Consider the following 23,805-nt stretch of genomic DNA (forward strand, 5'->3'; position numbering starts at 1 on the left):
ATGAAGGTGAACTTGTTAACAAGCTTCTTTGGGTAGTCCAGATGCAAAGCATAAACCAGCCCAAACAGTAACACATGCGCTTCAGCAAACGTGGTAATGTCCATCATAACCAACTCATCTTCCACCACAATGGCTGCGCTTGCAGGACTGAAGTGAACTGGAGATGTACTTCTCTCTGTGACCACTGTGAGAATACCAACAGGAGTGTCACCAGGCCCGATTTAAACGCCCCCTCACACGACATTCCCCGCCCCCTCAGTGGAAAGGAATATGAAGTATGTTAAAAAATTATTTATTTCACCTGCAAAACCGTATTTAACTTATTTGACCCTACTCATTTTAATACAACTTCTTAAACAGTTTAGCCTACCGGTATTTGCTAAATCAATTTCATTGGTTGTTGGGGTAGCTAGAATGAAGTTCCAAAATTGTTACATTTTGCGCGGCAAAGCGTGGTAAATAGTCGTAGCTCTGCTACTGTGCTCTAGCTACTGACACTACTCTACTAGCCTAAGCTATACTGTTAATTTAAAAATGGATATCCGAAATTGGATTAGGAAAGGTGTTTCGGCATCTGCATCATCAAGATCTACAACATCAACTGACGGAGACACGCCACCATCTGTAGCAGGGCCGAGTCAGCTGCCTGCATCGTCGCTCACTTCTGGGATCCCTGCTAAAGTAAGAGCTGTTGACGGTAGTGCTAATGAGAGACTTCAACTTAGCGACCTTGGCCATCTGAGTCCCGCTCAGCCAGTACTTAAGCAGTTCCCAAAAAGGAAATTAACCTTCTGGGCCCGTATCCTTAAAGATTCTGAGAATCCTCTCAGAGAGCTCCTAACTTAACCTAAAAATTCCTTGCCAGGAGTTTTAGCTTAGAAGTGATTCCAGAACATTTTCAGTGAACTCTGAGCCAGGAATGGATGAAAAATCCTATCTTAGTGAGGAGGTGTGGTTGACCCCGTTGCTAGGTATGAGTCATCATTTCAAAAGCCGTGATTGGTTGATCCTACAAGTTTGATGAAAATTAACTTTTGGTGATAATGAGCAAAGGATGTACCCTCAAATCAATACACATAATTATACACTCTAATCTTATGCAGACTATAATTGTAAATAATATTTCACATTCAAGAAAATATCTGGAAAATGAATAGTAAGCTGTAGGGGTTATAGCCTAACATTAGAATCTAAAATATGTGAAAACTTAAGCTCATTACACCCTGTTCAAATAATGATTTGTGTCTCATTTGCTCATATTAATATCCTAGCTGGCATATTTTGTACTTTCACTTCCATATGGACCCCATTGAAAACAAGATGGCCTATCTCAAGGGGCTGTCCTTAATGAAGTAGAAATTGCAACGTTACAACTCAGTGTGAACTTAACGAGGGTAACACAGCTCAGCTTTTAACAATGTCTGTGATTGCTGGCTGGTCTATTTATGAAGGCTTGTTAACAAATATCCTACAAACACAGAAAATGGAGAAAAAAAGGAATCGCAAGCCGAACTGGACTGAGGAGCAATGTTTGTTGCTGGCCCAGTTGGTGAACGAACATAAAGGTATGTTACGAGGAAAATTTGGCCCAACTGTCACTAGCCAAGGCAAGAGGCGCGCCTGGGACACAATATCCCAAACAATCAATGCCTCTTTTCCACTGGTGGTGCGGACAGGCGACGATTGTGAGAAAAGGTGGTATGTGCTGCAGTCCAAGGCAAAAGATGAGATTGCAGCACACATGCGGGAATCCTCACTCACAGGTGAGCAAAATACTATGGCCGACCACATAATCTGGCAACTTGCTCCTGCTGGCAAAGTTAATTTACATGCCTAAGTACTGTGTTCATTGACTGTTTCTTTCTAGGGGGTGGACCACCTGCAAAGCGGCTGTCCCAGGTGGCCGACACTGTCTTTCAAGTCCTGGGACACTCTGAGGTCAGTGTCACCGGGCTGCCAACAGGCATTGACACGTCAATGATGCAGGCCCTTGAAATGCAGCAAAGGTAGGACACAGGGTTATTCATATCAACAGTGTTTATTCATTGCAGAAGCCATTTCATGTGTTATCCATGCTCATTGTATTAAATTAATTTAATCAAAACAATAATTAAACTAGGCCTATGTATTTCTGTAGCATTGAGCCATCACAAGAACCGGGCCCATCAAGTTTGCCGCCTGAACCATCTGCAGCTGCTACTCAGGATAGCCCGGCGGATCAAACACCATTCCCATCCGCAGCACCTGCTCCGTCAGCATCCCTGCAGGAGAGAAGATTGCAACTCACAATTGATGTGTTTGAACAACAAAAAAAAGTCCTTTCCCTTCAGGAGGAGTACTACCGCCTTAAAATTGAACACCTAAAAAATAAACCATTTAGAGATTGTGTTCTGTGTCTTGCATTTAACAATTGCAGGTGATGTGCAGTAAAACTGTGGTAGTTCTTAATACCATCACAAGTTCTCAAATGACATGGGGCTACAGCTTGCCTGAAATGTAAATTTGTGAAGTTTGCCCTGTAAGGCAGTCCACTCTGGGCTAGGTTCCCCTGTGGAATGTGAATATCTTCTTCACCACCATCCTCATCGTTGTCTCCATCCTCATCCTCATCCTCCAGAGGTTCTGCAATCTGTCTAACCTTGCAAATATTGTGTAATATTGCACAGGCTATGATGACTTTGCTGACTTTTTCAGGCCTCAGCCGCATCTCTCCGTGGAGAACATGAAAGCGCCTCTTAAGCTGCCCTATGCCACGCTCCACCACTGCTCTTGTTGTCTTGTGGGCCCTACAATAGAATACAGACCTTTAATTATTTGATGGAAATATTGCACTACTTGGATGCTCTAACATATTGCTTGCATTTCATTTCCATGATTTTTGTATTGTTTGGCTTACCTGTTATAGTTTAGTTGGGGCCCTTGGCGTGGCTGGAGGTAAGGTGTAAGGAGCCATGGTTTGCATGGGTAGCCACTGTCCCCTAACAAGTGGCAATTAGCTGGCACATAGCGTCTCTCAAAAAGCTGTCTGATGCCACTCTCGGAGAGCATTCTCGCATCATGTGTGGAGCCTGGCCATTTAGCCACAATGTCCAAAATCTTCCAGGCCGCATTGAACACTATTTGCACATTGATGCTGTGGAAATTCTTCCTGTTAACAAAGACAGCCTCGTCCTCTGATGGCGCAATTATTCTCACATGTGTTCCATCAATTACACCCACAACGCCAGGGAATCCTGCAATGTCCATAAATGCCCTTTTATGTGTGTGTAAAGTGCGGGCATCCAGCAGGAATGAAACAAATTGTGTCACAATATTAGGTTGTGACAAAGCTGTCAGTGTTTGGGTGATGACTCTGCTGACGGAGGATTGGGACAGACCCAAGTCATCACTGCTGCATTGTTGCATTTTCCCTGTTGCCAAATACCTCAGGGTTGTGATTACTTTCTTCTCCGGTGTAATAGCGTTGTGGCGTCGAGTTGGTGAAGTAATTGCATCTCTAAGGAGATCCACCACAAACATGATTCCTGCACGATCCAATCTGTAGCGTCTCAATAATTCCCTGTCATCCAGTGTTTGCAGGACATCTCTCCTGCCTCCTCTGTTGGCCATTTTGTGCAGCTGCTTAGGGTAACTCCTAAGCCACTAAAAGTCCTCTTCCCTGCTCTTAGCAGATCTCGCCTTAGGAGCCCTTTTAAGCGCTAGGACTCTTGAGGAATAGCTTTTATATTAACTGGGATTTTCGTGTCACTTTTAGGGGAAATTCTAAGAAAACGTCATGCCTCTGAGAATTTTCTTAGAATTTGGCCGCTAGGAGCCACTTTTTGCACAAAAATTCTTTAGAGATACGGGCCCTGATCTTTTGTAGGCTCTTGGTACAGGGGAAGGGAATGGCTGGAATATTCCGTCAAAGCCGATGCTGCATTTTGTTTTCCCTGTCGGAAATTTGGTGGCAGCGATTCGACTTTCACAACTGTGGGCTATACCAATTGGAAACATGCTACAGACAAAACTAAGGGTTTTGCCAGACATGCGAAGAGCAAAGAACATCTATCAGGTGTGGCTGCGTGGAAAGAGGTGGAGTTGCGATGTTCAACAGGCAGCGAAATTTCGTCCCTGATCAATTCTGATCAACTCTCACGAAACCGTGTGTATGTGGCTGGGATTGTGGACACAATTACATTCCCTGCATTGAATGAATTGCCATTGAGGTGTTCAATTGATGCCGTAGACAGCAGTAACGAAAAGGGATGTGGACTTTTCCTGTCGCTATTTGGCTAAACGTTGAGACAGAATGAGGAATTGTATCGGTCTTACAGTACCATCCCCAGAAATGCTACCTAGACGCCTCATGACATACAGAATTAAATAATTGAACTGATGGCTACGATGCTGACAGAGGAAATCGTCAGGGATGTCTGGGGCCACAAATGTGTAGAAGAAGAGAAGCTGCGCTCTGAATAGTAGACCCCGAATATAAGACGACCCGACTTTTTCGAGGGGATGAAAGGCCGCCTTATATTCGGACCAATACGGGTAATCAAAATGAACGCGTTAATTTGACAGCCCTACATAATATAGACATGATAAAAGTAACGAAACAACTTAATATCAGTAGTGTGTGGATTAAAAAAAACACTGCGAGTAACGCCCCCTCTCCACATTTCGTCGCCCCCTGATTGTTTTCAAGCTGGCGCCGGGCCTGAGTGTCACTGATGTCTGGTTCCTCCGATTCGTCTCTCTGGAAAATGCAAATGACGGTTCAAATATGGTTAGCTTGCATGAATCAGACAACTGCATGTCTGCACTCAGCAAGAACATGGATAGGTATTTCACAATAGAGTCATAATGCAAAAGTACACTGGTGAGTATTTCTGAACACTTTTCTACAGCTGCCCACTCAACAACTAGGTATACGACTAAGTATTACACAATAACGTGTGTGAGTGAGTGTGTGTTTGTGTGTGACGAAGAAAGAGGAGTGTGTATGTGATGGTGAGAGAAAGAAGCCTTAAGGCCCTAATTACAACACCAAGGCACTTAAAAATAGCGCCAATGGTAAAAGGTGATTAGTGATGATGATAGATAAATAATATATAAAGACTTACGTTCCAAGTCTTGAAAAACTGTGTGTCCTCTTCCCGCAGGTATACTGAGAGAGCACGAAGGGCAACAGCGCGTTTCATGTGGATATCATGCACATCCTTGGAGGATAAACAAAAACACAAAAACCAGGGGCACTTTGATGCCGACATACGACTTACTCTGCTTAATATGAACATGTTACAGGATAACTAAATGAGAACGAGTTAAAAGTGAAGGACTGCCCCTTGTATAGTAGTAGTATATAGTCATGATGGTGGTAGTAAATGCTGACAAACCTGGGAGCCAGCTGTTCCATGTGGATAGAATTTGGACAAAGTCCATTTAACTTTTTTCAACTCACATCAATGTCGTAATACTGTAGGATGGCTTGCAGTGCTCCTGCCACCCTTCCAGTACGAGCTGCCTTCTGTCTGTAAAGTCCTATGAGCTGTGGAATGTGCCGATCTAGTTCAGCATAAAACTGGCTCCGTAAATTTACGTTGGTGATCCTGTGGAACTCAGCACAGACCTACAAAAAAACAATGACACACAGTATGTGAAAGGCTGATTAAAACACCAAAGAGAAATACCTCATAAACACTTTGAGTCTGTTTCTTTTACCTGTGATTGGACCCGAAGGGCAGGCCATTTCTCCAGAAAGTCCTTCACCAATGGGTCTCCCTGAACAATTTCCTGACGACGAAGTGAAAAGGTTGTCTGCATGAGTTTCTCTATTGATTGTAGGTTTCTGTCGGCTCTATCAACTTCAGCTTTCATCTGTAGTCTCATTTCCTCCAAACTGTCCTCGTTTTGCCCACTTGGGAAGTTTGGTAGAAAGTTCACTTCAGCCTTTCTGCCTTTTTTAATGTTCGAGTGGGGATGTGCTTTCTCAGGATTATTCCTGCTTCTTTTCCCTGTATTTACGGACACCTCCGTACTAGATCTTGCCAGTCTAGTACGGTAATTTCCCATTTTAAATTTCAGGCAAATTTTCCATCCGTACCACCCACTCGCACTCCCCGGCTCTTTCAGACATGGGTGAACGTTAACCAGGGCTTCAGCTGCCATGCCTACATCCATGTCGCTTGGGTACGGTTTAAAAGAGTACATTAAGGAGGCCACGTTCTCTAGAATGTTGTGTTCTACAGCTCTCAAAAACAATGTTCCCCTCTTGCAAGACATGTTCAACTTCATACGAAAAAGTTGGGACAGGGAAAACATCAGGCCATGTTTTTTGCCGTTGGCTTACAGGCACATGAGGCAGGATATGTGTCCGAACTACCACATGAACTTCGATCACCTTCTGATCCAACAACTCTGAGCGTGCTCTTCTCTGGCAGGTCTTATATGTCAATCAAACAGCAGAGCACTCCTCCGAAGTCCGGATCCTCACGCCCCGTGCCCACTACCTCCGTCCGTTGACTGATCCCCATTGACTTTGAAGGGGGACGGACGCACAATGCATTGGATTAGTGGATCCGTTCGTTCCGTTGGAGCCTTCGGCTCAGTCAAGAATTTGAAAAATGTTCAACTTTTTCGGCAGCGACGGATCCGTCATCCAATCAGATCACGTATGCAAATGTAAGCACTGTGACGCGACTCGGGCCCTGACGATACTGTAAAGCGATGAGAAGTTAATTGAAAAATGGAGGACAAACTTATAATCGCCGTTGGTTCTCGGCCAATTTTGTACGACCAGTCCATGTACACAGTGGCGTAGCATAGTTGTGCTAGGCCTCGGGGCAGGATCGTGCTGGGCCCCCCCCCCCCAACACACACGCACACGCGCACGCACACACACACACAAATGCATCCACTCCCCCATAGCGCCTAACCTACAGCCGCCACAACGAGAGAACGCAAAATCATCATCAGAACCATGGACAAAGACATCCCTAGATCACACGTCAAAATCGCGGAAACATTATTAGAAACACGTACACCGTATTTGCAACACACTGCCTACTATCAAAAACAAAACATAAATAATCCATTCAGCTGACCAATCAACATTTCCCAAACAGCACAGCTATGGCCTAATCAAGATGGCCAATGGTGGTAACATACTCCTAAGGCACAGCGGCCATAACCAATAATAAAATAACAACTGCTCTTACCCGTTCAGAAGTTAACTCTGCGTGCCTTCTGTTCAGCGAACTCGTTGATGATGGCGGTGAAATCCAATTTTCTAGCTCTTTCATTCTCGATGGAGAGTATGGCCAATCCACTCAATCGCTCCTGTGCCATGGTGCTCCTTAGATAAGTCTTTATCAATTTCAGCTTCGAAAATGACCGCTCTGCCGTGGCTACAGTCACGGGTATGGTGAGGTACAGAAAAAACGCTGTGCAAACATCACTGAATGATGCTGCCAAAGAGCTGTGATCGACAATGAGCATTTTAGCCATATCCTTAATTGATGGTCCTTTTGCAAATTCAGCCTTAAAACAAGCTCTGAAGGCAATGAGTTGGCTCGGGAAACACGGGCTTAAGTCCCTGTTGTAGTGATCAGCAAGGCGCTGTGCGTGCTCATACAGGGCATCATCGGGGGCACTATTCAGTTCTGAGGGTTGGATAGCCTGGAAAAGTGCACTGGTTTCACGCAAGGAAACAAACCTCTGCAGTAGCTGGTTGATAATAATGTCCAGGCTGGCATTAAATACATTGACCCTGAAGTTACTTTCAGGGTCACTGAGCCTCTCATCCTCGCAGAGCTCATCGTAATGCCGTCTCACTCTCCTTGCTCGGACTTGGGTGAACTCACATCGTACTCCCCACTTTTGCGCAACGGCTTGAGCGCTCCTTTTGACCTCGGTGAAGTCCTCTCTGTAGGTGGTCAGGCCCTGGACAGCATTTTGAATGAGGCAAACAGCCTTTTGAATGTCCGCATCTTTTCGTTGCAACATCTGTGACACCGCATGAAGGTGTTCAAGTACTTTTGCTTGTTGAACAACGAGTAGCACAAAACTGACATTTTCTAACTTTGCCTTTAAAGCTGAGGCCTCGTCCCGCACGTTCTTTCTTTTCATCCACCAAGGCGATTTTGGTTAGAGCTTTCAAAACATCCACATATCGATACCTCAGAGAGTTGAGGGCGTCATACCTTGAGGACCATCGTGTGGGGCAAAGACGCTTCAGGGTTACCTCAGAGTCCGACAGGAGTGACCATCTCTTAATGCTCTTACTGAAAAATAAATAAAGGGCCTCGATTGTGTCGTAAAAGTTGCCCATTTCAGTAATGTCCAACCTGTTAAGGTCCGGCAGTATTTTGGTTTTTTTCGCCTAAACACATACCCAAATGGAAAAGCTTATAACACAGTAACCCTAAGTCCTAGATGGATGTATGATACTTCATTTGAAAGCTGACAAGCTCTAGTTTCTGTAGATATGTTTATTTGGCATGTGTCATACACACAACCTAAATGACATCAGTTCAGACATGGCTCTAAAGCAATTTTTTTGTTTTCGAAAATAATGGGTCATATTTGAACTACAATAACTAGGATGTGCTTTATGTAAGGCATATGGCAATATGCCAAATACCTTCTACATCATGCCAACTACACCTGGAAAAAAATTTGGAGTTCTAGGCCTAAAGCTTTGGGAGTTAATGGAGTTTTTATGGTGTGTGGTCACTGGCGGCCCAAACCTCTCCAAAATGTCTCCAAAATGGCCAAATTGTGCCAAATGCATTTACTCACTTCTGTGACACTGGAAACATTACTGAAGCATTTTGGTGACTATAAAACCTTTCTCCATGATTCAAAACATAATTTTTTCACACATTCATTTGATATGGCCATATTGAGATATTGTCATGTGATGAGACACTACCGGATCTCTCACGACCACCTTCAGTAGGAGTGGGGGCCGGGGGTCTGCCTGTCTGGCTTTGCGGCTCCCAATCCGCATCACTGTCCTCAGACATTGACCTACAAACACAATGCAATGCACAAATGTCACCAAATATAATGAAGAAATATATAAATGCAATTCAATGGGGTGTTATTTACATAGAAAACAAATAAACATTTCATTTATATCATTTCTGTCATTTTTTCATTTATATATATAATGTATACTATATAACTATACTGCATTGTTCACTGTAAGCATAAAAACCCACACACAAAAATACACATAGATGGCGTCACTCACCGATCTAAGACTTCGTCCAATTGTTGCTTGAACATCTCCTCTATCTCAGAATCATATTGGCTGTCTTCGCTGTCCTCGGATGAAGCCAAAATCAAAGCGAGGGCTTCTTCATGTGTGTAATATTTCGTTTTCTTCGTTGATTTCGCCATTGTAAACGGCGAAATCAATGTGATCAATGTGTGCGGCGTGCGTCCTGGTCCGCTGGAGGCTCTGTCATGCGCAAAGCGAGTTGTCTGCCGTGATGACGCAGCTGTATATCTCGGCTCATACGTATCACACCTGGACACGCCTGGTAGCGTTGGAAAGGTAAACTCATTGGCTAGAAGCCCAAGTGACTGATATATCAATAGCCAATACGCTGTCCCTATACTAAAGCCGCGTAACAAAGTAAACAAAGCCCATTGGCCCTTCGAACTGGGAGCGCTCCATCTACTTCACGGGCTGTACCGGGGTGAAAACTGAACAGAAAAAGACGGGGACACTTTCATTTTGTAGCCAGCAAAGTGATGAAAACAAGCATACCCAACAACTCCATACTGGAGGTAGAGAAAATAGCCATGCGGCTTTGAAAAGCTGGATGTTAGTTGACGAACAAAGTTTGGAGATGGTAAACAAATGGACTTTACACGACAATATTCACAAGCTGGAATAATTTTATGAAAAACCATGTGGATGCTTTTGATCAGTGGATTCTCACGGACATTTGGAATATAAATAATTGAGGAATGGACACATATTACGGTTCTCGGATTGCTTCAAAGGTAGGGAGTCTCTCTGTTTTATTGGCATTTCCGGTTTACCATGCTGGTTAATATCAATATTTATGGTTTTGTGCTCATGATTTATGAAAAAAAAAAACCGGATGAATAAATTGTGGAGATTCTACCCTTTCTAACGATGTATAGAATGTCTGTAATGATGAAAGTTGAAGCGGGTTATGTCGCTGCGTAGTGGGAACATGTGGTCAACAAACACAAATCGCCCACCGGTGGGCGAATGGGTCTTAAGAGGTTAACGGAGTCATTAAGTGCCAAATTGAGGTTATGCGCGGCGCAATGCACGTATTTTGCAAGTGGCTCCATCTCCTTTATACGTGCCTGGACGCCAGAATAGACACCGCTCATATTAGCAGCGCCATCGTATCCTTGTCCTCGACACTTTGACAGGTCAAACCCATTGCTTGTAATGTTGTCGACTATTTTCGTTTCCAATGCAGCAGCTGAGGTTTCCAGGGTTTCCTCAAACCCCAAAAAGGCCTCCCTAACCAAAATATCTGTAGCGATATCGTCATTCCTCTCAATGAAGACGTATCTATATACATGGCTACATTGATCTTTCTTAGAAATATCCTGGGTCGTATCCATAATTATGGAAAAAAACGGAGCACTCTTAATTTCGTTTTTTATAATGGTCTGCACTTGTTTGGCTGTTAATTGAATTATCTCATTTTGTGTGGTAGGACTGAGATATTTAACAGACCCTTGTGGTTGCTCAACTAGCTCTTTTAACACTGGGTCATAAAGTGCCAACAGTTCTATTAGACTCAGAAAGTTTCCACTATTTGGATCACCGTATGTCTCCCTATGCCCTCTGAAAGGCATGTTGCAAGTAGCCAGAGTGATGGTCACATTAACAATGCGGTGTAGCACTTGCCTCCAGAAATTAGCAGCATTCCTTGCTTCCCTCTCCATTTGTTGATCAATCCTCCCGTTTCTCTTCCATTGATCATAGCATTTACATGCGTTAACATTTAGCGTGTGACTCTATTCTATCGCTCAAATGTTTCCAGTCTCGCACACCTCTGGCCCATGCATCATTGTAAAAAGGTGCACTTCTGTCTGCAAACAACCAGCAGGGTTCACAATATGCTCGGTCCAAGATGGGCGAATAACACAGCCATGAACGTGGAAGTTTGATACCTGCCCTCGTTGTAGTTGTATAATACAACTCAGAAAAATACCTGTTTCCTTGCGTTGCGTCTCTAGGGAATGGTCCGCAGGGCTTGCATGAACCCGTGGCTACAACATAGCTCCTGACGGGAGTGTCCGGGACCTCCTGAGCACCATAGAATCCCCTATCGGTCGACCGAACACTAACAGCAGTAGCAGCACTGGTAACGTTGCATTCCAAACCTTTGGGATGGAGGGAGGTCTCGGGCTGACCCGTTGACGGTTCTGGTTCAGTGGAGCTGGAGCAAGAGGGCACTGAGGTGGTGGCAGTAGGCTCCAAGTCGGACTCCTGAACATTGCTAACACTCGTGGCGCTAGTGCTAGAAGTGGCCGCCGGAGTTGGTTTAAAAATAAATCTGTCTAATTTCGGCAATTTTGAATTGCGCGCATCCAGGTCTTTCTTTTCTTTCCGTTTTTTAGCACCACTTTTCAGCTTGCTAAGCATTGCAATGGAACGAATGGCTTATCTTTAACAATATGACTGTTGGAGACACTCACTCACTCTCAAGACAATCCTAGCGTTAACGTGCCAGGCTAGTGTTAACGTGCCAGACTGCACGTGCAGTCTGGCACGTTAACGTAGTGCGTTGATTGGTCGAACAGATTTCCCAGCAGGCCCTATTCTTTTGTAAATGTTGAAAATAAAAGAAAATAAATGAAGTAGCCTAAGTGCGTTTGTATATACTTTTAGATTCGTGGCCACAATATCACTACTGTAACCAAATGACATACATTAAGGAAGAGGAAGAGAAAATATATGAGCCACCCTGACTGTGATGTTATGAGAGAAGAGAGTCTATAAAATCCAGTCAGTTCCTTTCTACAATCACTTTAAGATATCACTACCGCGCTGCCTACACAGTGCGGCGACCGGCGACCGTCGGGCGGCGGCGGCGGGCCCGCAACGGTCGGGCGGGGGCCCGCGACGGCCCGGGCCCCCCGGACGCCCAGGGCCCCGCCCCGGCCCAAGCTACGCCCGTGCATGTACAAATACAGGGACATCAGACTAAAAGATCGGGCATGGCAAGATGTGTCATTGGAGGTGGGGGAAACAGGTAATATGTATTTCCTTTCTGATTATTTTCGATGTATGTACTACTTTTCAAATGAATCAGTGTTGAATGACTGCTAGCAGTACAGCATGCATGGTCCAGCATTTGCATCCTCCAAAATATCTAATTAACTGCTACCTAGAATGTATAGTTGCAATTGCTGACACATGTTTAAACATGCACTTTCTGTATACATATGCGTTTTGGAAACAATATCCCTGTATTTATTCATTCGATTTGGACCGTGCATGCAGAATCCAAAAACGTAACATAGCAGCTACAGCATAGCTACTGATACATAGATTATAAAGAGTACATAGACATAAATGTTCAAGTCTTTACAGAAAATAATAATGAAAAGAATGAAGTAGATTGTAATGTGATCAATCATTTTATTTCATATATTTATTTACAGTGCCTGAATGTATGAAGAGGTGGAGATCCCTCAGGGACCGATATCAGAGGGAGAGGGTGAAGGAGAAGGAAGCCCAGAGGAGTGGGGCAGGGGCCAGTGAGAAGCAGCATGTATGAAGGGTACATGGGGGTGATGGGCTTCCTAGCGCCATTCCTCCAAAATAGAGGGACCACCTCCAACCTCCAGCATCGGAACCCATCCCCGGTGTCGGTGATGGCGGTGACAGAGGAGCATGGACGTGGGTCACATGAAGAGGCAGGTGCGCTGTCACCCCCAGCACCAGCAGCAGATGAAGCAGCCACAGCCACAGCCCCAGCCCCGGCCCCAGCCCCAGCCCCGGCCACGGCCCCAGCAGCGGACGGTGGACCTGTGGGTAGGAGCCAGTGGAGTGTGCAGCCCCCAGAAGAGGGCAGGGGAAGGAAGCGACGTAGGACTGAGATGTCCTCTTTTGAGCAGGGCATGCTGGCACTCATGGAGCCACTGGCTACACTTGCCTCGCAGCCGCAGCCACAGCCGCAGCCACAGCCACAGCCCCCCTCTGAGGATGAGATTTTTTTTATGTCACTCCTCCCCGCCATGAGAAGGCTCTCCAGTCCAAGTAGAGCCATGGTGCGGTACGAGGTGTACCAAATCGTTTCAAGGGCGGATATGGCGGCGCTACAGAATAGGGATGTTAGGGAGGTTCGGGAGAATGACAGTGAGTGAGTGAGTGACTGAGTGTGTGAGGTTATGTTTGTTATGTTGTTAAGTTATGGTGTTTCTGTCGTTTTGTTGTTATGTTCTTTGTGTTCTTAATTAAAAAAATTACTTTCATTGTGATGTGTTCCTTTTATAATACATTATAATTTGGAAGTGGAATTATGTTATATTAATATTAGCATATTAATAATTATTCAGTACACTTGCAGGAAGACAATAGGGATTCTTGAAAGCTGGCTCGGGTCATCTGTGAAAAAACAAAACCAGATCATTAACAATCATTATTACAGTTACTTTTAAAACTTAACCTTGAGCAAATGTACAATGTATACGCAGGTATAGGAAGGTGCAGGTGTAGTTGGAATATGCTTCTTTTCTTAAGATATGGGTAGCTCTTAAAAGAGCTGTTTGGTTGAAGAGCCTTTGTGTTGCTAGGCTCTTGGCTGCCATGGCACTGCACCCTCCTCGTTGAAGAACGCACAGTAGGCCTCCCGCATCTGGATGGTCAGTCTGGTGGCGTTGTTGGAGCCCATCCTGGGTGCATCACGCAGGGCTTCAGGATCAGTCGATGGCTCGATGTTCGGTTCCACCCCGTGTCTTCTCCCCTGCAGCTTCTTCTTCTCAAGAAAGTTGTGCAGCACACAGGTGGCCCTCACACACACCTCAGCTACCACAGGACTGGTGCCAATCACGCGCCGGTACATGCGCCACCTAGATGCCAAGATTCCGAAGGCACATTCCACTACCAGACGAGCCCGGCTGAGGCGGTAGTTGAACACTCGCTTCTCCAGAGTGGGATGTTGTCCAGGGAATGGCCGCAGCAGGTGGGTCATGAGTGGGAACGCCTCATCCCCCACAAACACGTGAGGAAGTGGCCCCCGCTGCTCTGCGCCGGAGATGACACGGGCGGGAGGGAGGTCAAGGGTGCCATCGCGAAGAGCTTCCCCAAACACAGAGTTACGGAGGGAGCCGCTGTCACTCGTCCTGCCGTAGCCTCCAACATCCACAACCCGGAACAGGTAGTCGGCGTCCACTATGGCGAGGAGGACCAGGGAGAAGGTGCCCTTGTAATTGTGATACAAGGAGCCAGAGTTAACTGGAGCTTGTATCACAACATGCTTCCCATCAATCGCTCCGATGCAGTTGGGGAAGTTCCAGCGTCACTCAAACTGCTCGGCCATGGTGCTCCAGTCCGCCCTCGTGGGAACAGACATCTCCTCCTCCACCAAAGCAGTCCAGATGGCACTGGCTACCTCCCGCACTATCCTACACACTGACGAAGTGCCCACACGATAGCTGAAGCCAATCGTGTGAAAGGAATCTTTGTTAGGTATCTTGCCAGTGGCAAGATACCTAATAAAGAAAGCATTAAAGAAAATACTTCACATATACTTTAAAATATACAGGGCATGAGTCATGACAGCTTAGTTATATTTATTATTCATACATGGTTGCTTGCATACCATGTTCATAGAAAGGCTTTATGATGGAACACATTTATCTGAAACACTCTTCATTGATACATAAATAATCCCATGTGACATCCACAACTAATATGACTAGATTGTTTACAGATAGCTCTACCACATAACCTGAGATTTACCAGGAACACTCTGCACACTACTATGGCTATAGATGGGTAGATGTCTTCCTTAATTAGGACATTTTATGCAAACAACACCGTGGATGGAAATGGGCACCTTTTCTATAGCCTAGCAGTATGTGCACACCAATGAGCTGTATGAAAACGCTAGTTATGTGATCATTAAAAAAAAAAGTATCCTTACCGTAGGCAAATGGCGAGTTGCTCGGCAGGGCCAATTGCAGAACGAAACAGTGTGTCTGCCACGGTAATGAGAGGACCGACCTTGCCAAGCAACTCGTCGAAGTGGTCCGGAGGCATCCGAAAATATTGATGGAATAGGAGAGCATCCAGACGCAACTCCTGCACAAGTGCGTGATACTCCCCTCTCTGGTTGCGAGTCCGGAGAACGGGGTGAACCCACCAACGCCGATGCACTTGCTTTCCACGTCGGTGGACCAAAGCACCAGCAACCTGAACTAACACTATCCTTGCTACAATGGGATCCATCTTGCAATGACAACACAGCAAGCAGGAAGAAGCGCGAAGAACCCGGCTTTGTTGTTGTTAGCGGGAAGCGATTTGATTGGCTGACGGATGCCTCTGCAAAGACTACTCCCCCATCAGTCAGCCACGCCTTCCCACGTCCGTTGACTGACGGAGGTAGTGGGCATGTAGGGTCATACTGTAACGTGAATTCAAAGTCCAGCCTTGGCTTAACTTTGTCTTTCAAGATGCCAATGAGCTCATCAACTGATGTTGGCCCCTCATTCGAAGTCACTTTCACAGCCACATCAGTGGCTATGTAGACACAAAGAATGTACTTTGGGGGCATGGCCATCAGCTGAAAATCAAGAGAGAACAGTTAACAAATTTTGTAGGGAATGAAACAACATAACTTATTCTGAAAAATCATCTCTACACATTCATTCACACAATCAAAAACGTAGAATGAAAGAATTTAGATATTTGATTTAGATAAAACATAACTTTCATCTTAAAATCAACTCAATATTCAGCTGCTTTTTAGTTTGAGCTACGGTATAAAGGTATCAATTACTTTCTGTGCAGCTGTATGAAGCGCTTGGGTGTCAACAGAAGTGATCCTTCAACATGGTACGCAGAGAGTGGTGAGCTGTCATTAAGCTTGAATATGTTGTTGACAGTTACATTTCCAGGGTAAAGTTTGTACGATCTCAAGTGTTCAATGTAACATGACTTGTGCTCCCTGCATAGAAACATTACATCACTGTTAACAAGTAGGATCTGCTCAATCCTGCTAAACTGAGCAGTCCTCCCTCTTGTCCCACAGATACAAAGCTCCCAACATCATACATGGTGCCATCCAAAGTGATGTTTGACGTGCTGTATATCATACTTCTGTTTTTTGTTTAATGTACTGTTTTGCAACACCTGGAAGCACTGAGACCAAGACTGAAGAGACATTTGATGCCTGCTGGTGTGGTTTAACCCTAACTCACAAAAGTAAATAAAAACTAGAACTGCAAGCAGTTATGCAGGGGTCCAAGAAGTGTGCATTTCGCCGGCACAACGCGACAAGAAATGTGCATTTCGCCGGCACAACACGAAGCAAGTATTCAAAACGCTACCGTGAACAACATGTGGATATAAAGGTTTTGACTGTGGGAGCTTCGGTGTGGGAGTTATAGCCTAAAACGCGTTTTCAGAACATTCCATTGGCCAAATAGGAGATAGACAATGTCGTCGTTTTTTGGCGCCGCCCTGTGGCGAAATTTTCCAAAGACAATTTTCCTTTGCCAAATAACTCCCGCCCATATTAATAATTCTTGGCCATATTTTCTATATAGACTCGGGTTTGCCCCTTGATGGTTTCCCTTGAGTTTGAAGAACATTCCTTTGGCCAATTAGAAGATATACAATTTCCTCGTTTATTGCGCCCCCTAATGGCGAAATTTTCCGAAATTTGTATCGAACGTCATTTAGGTTAGCACCAACATGTGTGTAGAATTTGGACTCGATCCGATGTCTAATTTTGGATCTTTTTGGATTTTTAATTTTCCACGTCTAATTTAGCTAATAAACAAATATTCAAAACTCTACCGTTTCGTCGTCGAAGGTCGGATCAAAAAACTGTCAGAGGGTTTCTTTGCGTGTGCGTCTGAAGATGCCGTGTGCAAAGTTTGGTGTTGATTGGTTAAGAAATGTGGGAGGAGTAGCGAAAATACAGTTTTGCGGTTTTCGCGATTTAGCGAAAAAAAATTCTAGACGCAAATGGGCGTGGCCTAGGCCAAAAGATGCAGCAGACTCCAGTGCATCTGTGTGTACAAGTTTTTGGACTCTGGGAGGTTCGGTGTGGGAGTTATACCCCCAAACGCGTATTCCTTGGTATAGCGCCACCTAGTGGCCGGCATGTCTGGATTTGGTCGTCTGCATAGTCTTCACGTACCTGGATCTAGTCATGTAATTGGCGTGTCGTCACCATTTACGGTTTGGGCTGTAGTACCACTTTCTTGGTAGGAAGTATAAGAATAATAATCCTTACAAAAACAATAGGGATCCAACCTGTTGGCTTGGACCCCTAATAAAACCACACGAGCGCGCAAATCAACCACTTGCACCACTTAAAATATACAGGGCATGAGTCATGACAGCTTAGTTATATTTATTATTCATACATGGTTGCTTGCATACCATGTTCATAGAAAGGCTTTATGATGGAACACATTTATCTGAAACACTCTTCATTGATACATAAATAATCCCATGTGACATCCACAACTAATATGACTAGATTGTTTACAGATAGCTCTACCACATAACCTGAGATTTACCAGGAACACTCTGCACACTACTATGGCTATAGATGGGTAGATGTCTTCCTTAATTAGGACATTTTATGCAAACAACACCGTGGATGGAAATGGGCACCTTTTCTATAGCCTAGCAGTATGTGCACACCAATGAGCTGTATGAAAACGCTAGTTATGTGATCATTAAAAAAAAAAGTATCCTTACCGTAGGCAAATGGCGAGTTGCTCGGCAGGGCCAATTGCAGAACGAAACAGTGTGTCTGCCACGGTAATGAGAGGACCGACCTTGCCAAGCAACTCGTCGAAGTGGTCCGGAGGCATCCGAAAATATTGATGGAATAGGAGAGCATCCAGACGCAACTCCTGCACAAGTGCGTGATACTCCCCTCTCTGGTTGCGAGTCCGGAGAACGGGGTGAACCCACCAACGCCGATGCACTTGCTTTCCACGTCGGTGGACCAAAGCACCAGCAACCTGAACTAACACTATCCTTGCTACAATGGGATCCATCTTGCAATGACAACACAGCAAGCAGGAAGAAGCGCGAAGAACCCGGCTTTGTTGTTGTTAGCGGGAAGCGATTTGATTGGCTGACGGATGCCTCTGCAAAGACTACTCCCCCATCAGTCAGCCACGCCTTCCCACGTCCGTTGACTGACGGAGGTAGTGGGCATGTAGGGTCATACTGTAACGTGAATTCAAAGTCCAGCCTTGGCTTAACTTTGTCTTTCAAGATGCCAATGAGCTCATCAACTGATGTTGGCCCCTCATTCGAAGTCACTTTCACAGCCACATCAGTGGCTATGTAGACACAAAGAATGTACTTTGGGGGCATGGCCATCAGCTGAAAATCAAGAGAGAACAGTTAACAAATTTTGTAGGGAATGAAACAACATAACTTATTCTGAAAAATCATCTCTACACATTCATTCACACAATCAAAAACGTAGAATGAAAGAATTTAGATATTTGATTTAGATAAAACATAACTTTCATCTTAAAATCAACTCAATATTCAGCTGCTTTTTAGTTTGAGCTACGGTATAAAGGTATCAATTACTTTCTGTGCAGCTGTATGAAGCGCTTGGGTGTCAACAGAAGTGATCCTTCAACATGGTACGCAGAGAGTGGTGAGCTGTCATTAAGCTTGAATATGTTGTTGACAGTTACATTTCCAGGGTAAAGTTTGTACGATCTCAAGTGTTCAATGTAACATGACTTGTGCTCCCTGCATAGAAACATTACATCACTGTTAACAAGTAGGATCTGCTCAATCCTGCTAAACTGAGCAGTCCTCCCTCTTGTCCCACAGATACAAAGCTCCCAACATCATACATGGTGCCATCCAAAGTGATGTTTGACGTGCTGTATATCATACTTCTGTTTTTTGTTTAATGTACTGTTTTGCAACACCTGGAAGCACTGAGACCAAGACTGAAGAGACATTTGATGCCTGCTGGTGTGGTTTAACCCTAACTCACAAAAGTAAATAAAAACTAGAACTGCAAGCAGTTATGCAGGGGTCCAAGAAGTGTGCATTTCGCCGGCACAACGCGACAAGAAATGTGCATTTCGCCGGCACAACACGAAGCAAGTATTCAAAACGCTACCGTGAACAACATGTGGATATAAAGGTTTTGACTGTGGGAGCTTCGGTGTGGGAGTTATAGCCTAAAACGCGTTTTCAGAACATTCCATTGGCCAAATAGGAGATAGACAATGTCGTCGTTTTTTGGCGCCGCCCTGTGGCGAAATTTTCCAAAGACAATTTTCCTTTGCCAAATAACTCCCGCCCATATTAATAATTCTTGGCCATATTTTCTATATAGACTCGGGTTTGCCCCTTGATGGTTTCCCTTGAGTTTGAAGAACATTCCTTTGGCCAATTAGAAGATATACAATTTCCTCGTTTATTGCGCCCCCTAATGGCGAAATTTTCCGAAATTTGTATCGAACGTCATTTAGGTTAGCACCAACATGTGTGTAGAATTTGGACTCGATCCGATGTCTAATTTTGGATCTTTTTGGATTTTTAATTTTCCACGTCTAATTTAGCTAATAAACAAATATTCAAAACTCTACCGTTTCGTCGTCGAAGGTCGGATCAAAAAACTGTCAGAGGGTTTCTTTGCGTGTGCGTCTGAAGATGCCGTGTGCAAAGTTTGGTGTTGATTGGTTAAGAAATGTGGGAGGAGTAGCGAAAATACAGTTTTGCGGTTTTCGCGATTTAGCGAAAAAAAATTCTAGACGCAAATGGGCGTGGCCTAGGCCAAAAGATGCAGCAGACTCCAGTGCATCTGTGTGTACAAGTTTTTGGACTCTGGGAGGTTCGGTGTGGGAGTTATACCCCCAAACGCGTATTCCTTGGTATAGCGCCACCTAGTGGCCGGCATGTCTGGATTTGGTCGTCTGCATAGTCTTCACGTACCTGGATCTAGTCATGTAATTGGCGTGTCGTCACCATTTACGGTTTGGGCTGTAGTACCACTTTCTTGGTAGGAAGTATAAGAATAATAATCCTTACAAAAACAATAGGGATCCAACCTGTTGGCTTGGACCCCTAATAAAACCACACGAGCGCGCAAATCAACCACTTGCATCACACTCGCACTCTGGGGAGGTTGCAACCCGGTATCACACGATTGCGTGCTCATGCGCACAAACGTTAATCTATTGAAGCGTGTTCCAGAGTACGATAGTCCGACTTTTTGCGTGCTACACAGAACAAAATGTAAACCAATGCTTTCTGAATGGGAGTGTTGTCAGACAATGAACGTGCTCCACAAAACGGTACGAGAGAGGGAGGGACAGACAGAGAGAGAGAGAGAGAGAGAGAGAGAGAGAGAGAGAGAGAGAGAGAGAGAGAGAGAGAGAGGCTTCAGAAAGGGACCAGCATTAAGTTAGTTTAATATTCAACATTCATTTAACATTCAAAATACAAACCTATAATGCGCTTCAACCATTTGAGTGAATGATGTCAAATAAACTGTGCAACATACGGATTAATGTCCCTCATGTGCCACAAGGCTTATTTTTCAAATATATATTTTCATCGATTTTTTACTTCTTTTTTTTTAAACGTATTATGCTCCTTGACCTTTTGACCTCAAGATGTCAAACCAACTGTATAATACAGACAATAATAACCCCCATGTGCCACAAGGCTTGGTTTTCAAATATATCATTTCAGCGTTTTTTTTAAATTTATGTAAAATTTATAAATAAACGTATTATGCTCCTTGACCTTTTGACCTCAAGATGTCAAACCAACTGTATAATACAGACAATAATAACCCCCATGTGCCACAAGGCTTGTTTTTCAAATATATCATTTTAGCAATTTTCTACAATTAATATAAAATAAATACATGTACTTATTATGCTCCTCGACCTTTTGACCTGAAGATATCAAACCAAGTGCATAACACAGATAATAATAACCCCCCTGTGCCACAAGGCTTATTTTTCAAACATATCATTTTAGCAATTTTCTACAATTAATATAAAATAAATAAATAAACGTATTATGCTCCTTGACCTTTTGACCACAAGATATCAAACCAACTGTATAACACAGATAATAATAACCCCCATGTGCCACAAGGCTTATTTTTCAAATATATCATTTCGGCAATTTTTCACAAATAAAATAAATAAATAAACGTATTATGCTCCTTGACCTTTTGACCTTAAGATATCAAACCAACTGTATAACACAGATAATAATAACCCCCCTGTGCCACAAGGCTTATTTTTCAAATATATCATTTCGGCAATTTTTCACAAATAAAATTAATAAATAAACGTATTATGCTCCTTGACCTTTTGACCTCAAGATATCAAACCAACTGTATAACACAGATAATAATAACCCCCATGTGCCACAAGGCTTGTTTTTCAAATATATCATTTCGGCAATTTTTCACAAATAAAATAAATAAATAAACGTATTATGCTCCTTGACCTTTTGACCTCAAGATATCAAACCAACTGTATAACACAGATAATAATAACCCCCCTGTGCCACAAGGCTTTTTTTTCAAATATATCATTTCGGGAATTTTTCACAAATAAAATAAATAAATAAACGTATTATGCTCCTTGACCTATTGACCTCAAGATATCAAACCAACTGTATAAGACAGATAATAATAACCCCCCTGTGCCACAAGGCTTATTTTTCAAAAATATCATTTCGGGAATTTTTCACAAATAAAATAAATAAATAAACGTATTATGCTCCTTGACCTTTTGACCTCAAGATATAAAACCAATTGTATAACACAGATAATAATAACCCCCGTGTGCCACAAGGCTTATTTTTCAAATAAATCATTTCGGGAATTTTTCACAAATAAAATAAATAAATAAACGTATTATGCTCCTTGACCTATTGACCTCAAGATATCAAACCAACTGTATAAGACAGATAATAATAACCCCCCTGTGCCACAAGGCTTATTTTTCAAATATATCATTTCGGGCATTTTTCACAAATAAAATAAATAAATAAACGCATTATGCTCCTTGACCTTTTGACCTTAAGATATCAAACCAACTGTATAACACAGATAATAATAACCCCCCTGTGCCACAAGGCTTATTTTTCAAATATATCATTTCGGCAATTTTTCACAAATAAAATAAATAAATAAACGTATTATGCTCCTTGACCTTTTGACCTCAAGATATCAAACCAACTGTATAACACAGATAATAATAACCCCCATGTGCCACAAGGCTTGTTTTTCAAATATATCATTTCGGCAATTTTTCACAAATAAAATAAATAAATAAATGTATTATGTTCCTTGACCTTTTGACCTCAAGATATCAAACCAACTGTATAACACAGATAATAATAACCCCCCTGTGCCACAAGGCTTATTTTTCAAATATATCATTTCGGGAATTTTTCACAAATAAAATAAATAAATAAATGTATTATGCTCCTTGACCTTTTGACCTCAAGATATCAAACCAACTGTATAACACAGATAATAATAACCCCCATGTGCCACAAGGCTTGTTTTTCAAATATATCATTTCGGCAATTTTTCACAAATAAAATAAATAAATAAACGTATTATGCTCCTTGACCTTTTGACCTCAAGATATCAAACCAACTGTATAACACAGATAATAATAACCCCCCTGTGCCACAAGGCTTTTTTTTCAAATATATCATTTCGGGAATTTTTCACAAATAAAATAAATAAATAAACGTATTATGCTCCTTGACCTATTGACCTCAAGATATCAAACCAACTGTATAAGACAGATAATAATAACCCCCCTGTGCCACAAGGCTTATTTTTCAAAAATATCATTTCGGGAATTTTTCACAAATAAAATAAATAAATAAACGTATTATGCTCCTTGACCTTTTGACCTCAAGATATAAAACCAATTGTATAACACAGATAATAATAACCCCCGTGTGCCACAAGGCTTATTTTTCAAATAAATCATTTCGGGAATTTTTCACAAATAAAATAAATAAATAAACGTATTATGCTCCTTGACCTATTGACCTCAAGATATCAAACCAACTGTATAACACAGATAATAATAACCCCCCTGTGCCACAAGGCTTATTTTTCAAATATATCATTTCGGGCATTTTTCACAAATAAAATAAATAAATAAACGCATTATGCTCCTTGACCTTTTGACCTTAAGATATCAAACCAACTGTATAACACAGATAATAATAACCCCCCTGTGCCACAAGGCTTATTTTTCAAATATATCATTTCGGCAATTTTTCACAAATAAAATAAATAAATAAACGTATTATGCTCCTTGACCTTTTGACCTCAAGATATCAAACCAACTGTATAACACAGATAATAATAACCCCCATGTGCCACAAGGCTTGTTTTTCAAATATATCATTTCGGCAATTTTTCACAAATAAAATAAATAAATAAATGTATTATGTTCCTTGACCTTTTGACCTCAAGATATCAAACCAACTGTATAACACAGATAATAATAACCCCCCTGTGCCACAAGGCTTATTTTTCAAATATATCATTTCGGGAATTTTTCACAAATAAAATAAATAAATAAATG

At 42.8% G+C, this 23,805-nt stretch overlaps 1 protein-coding gene and 1 long non-coding RNA gene across 2 annotated transcripts; one reads left to right on the top strand and one right to left on the bottom strand.

Annotated features, from left to right (window-relative positions):
- Positions 1-1,831: 1,831 nt before the first annotated feature.
- LOC115549325 (uncharacterized) lies at positions 1,832-2,386 on the top strand. Its single transcript, XR_003977742.1, has 2 exons — positions 1,832-2,006; positions 2,138-2,386. It is a non-coding gene; the product is annotated as an uncharacterized LOC115549325 (long non-coding RNA).
- Positions 2,387-2,413: 27 nt separating this feature from the next.
- On the bottom strand, positions 2,414-3,271 carry LOC115548950 (putative nuclease HARBI1; the record flags this gene model as incomplete). The annotated part of the gene is made up of 2 exons (XM_030363912.1): positions 2,897-3,271; positions 2,414-2,786 (listed from the first exon to the last, which is right to left on the bottom strand). Coding segments are annotated over exons 1-2 (723 nt in total), but the record flags the coding sequence as incomplete, so codon positions are not given.
- Positions 3,272-23,805: the final 20,534 nt, after the last annotated feature.

The sequence above is a fragment of the Gadus morhua genome, chromosome 8 (genome assembly GCF_902167405.1).
Source record: "Gadus morhua chromosome 8, gadMor3.0, whole genome shotgun sequence".
NCBI classification, from domain to species: domain Eukaryota; kingdom Metazoa; phylum Chordata; class Actinopteri; order Gadiformes; family Gadidae; genus Gadus; species Gadus morhua.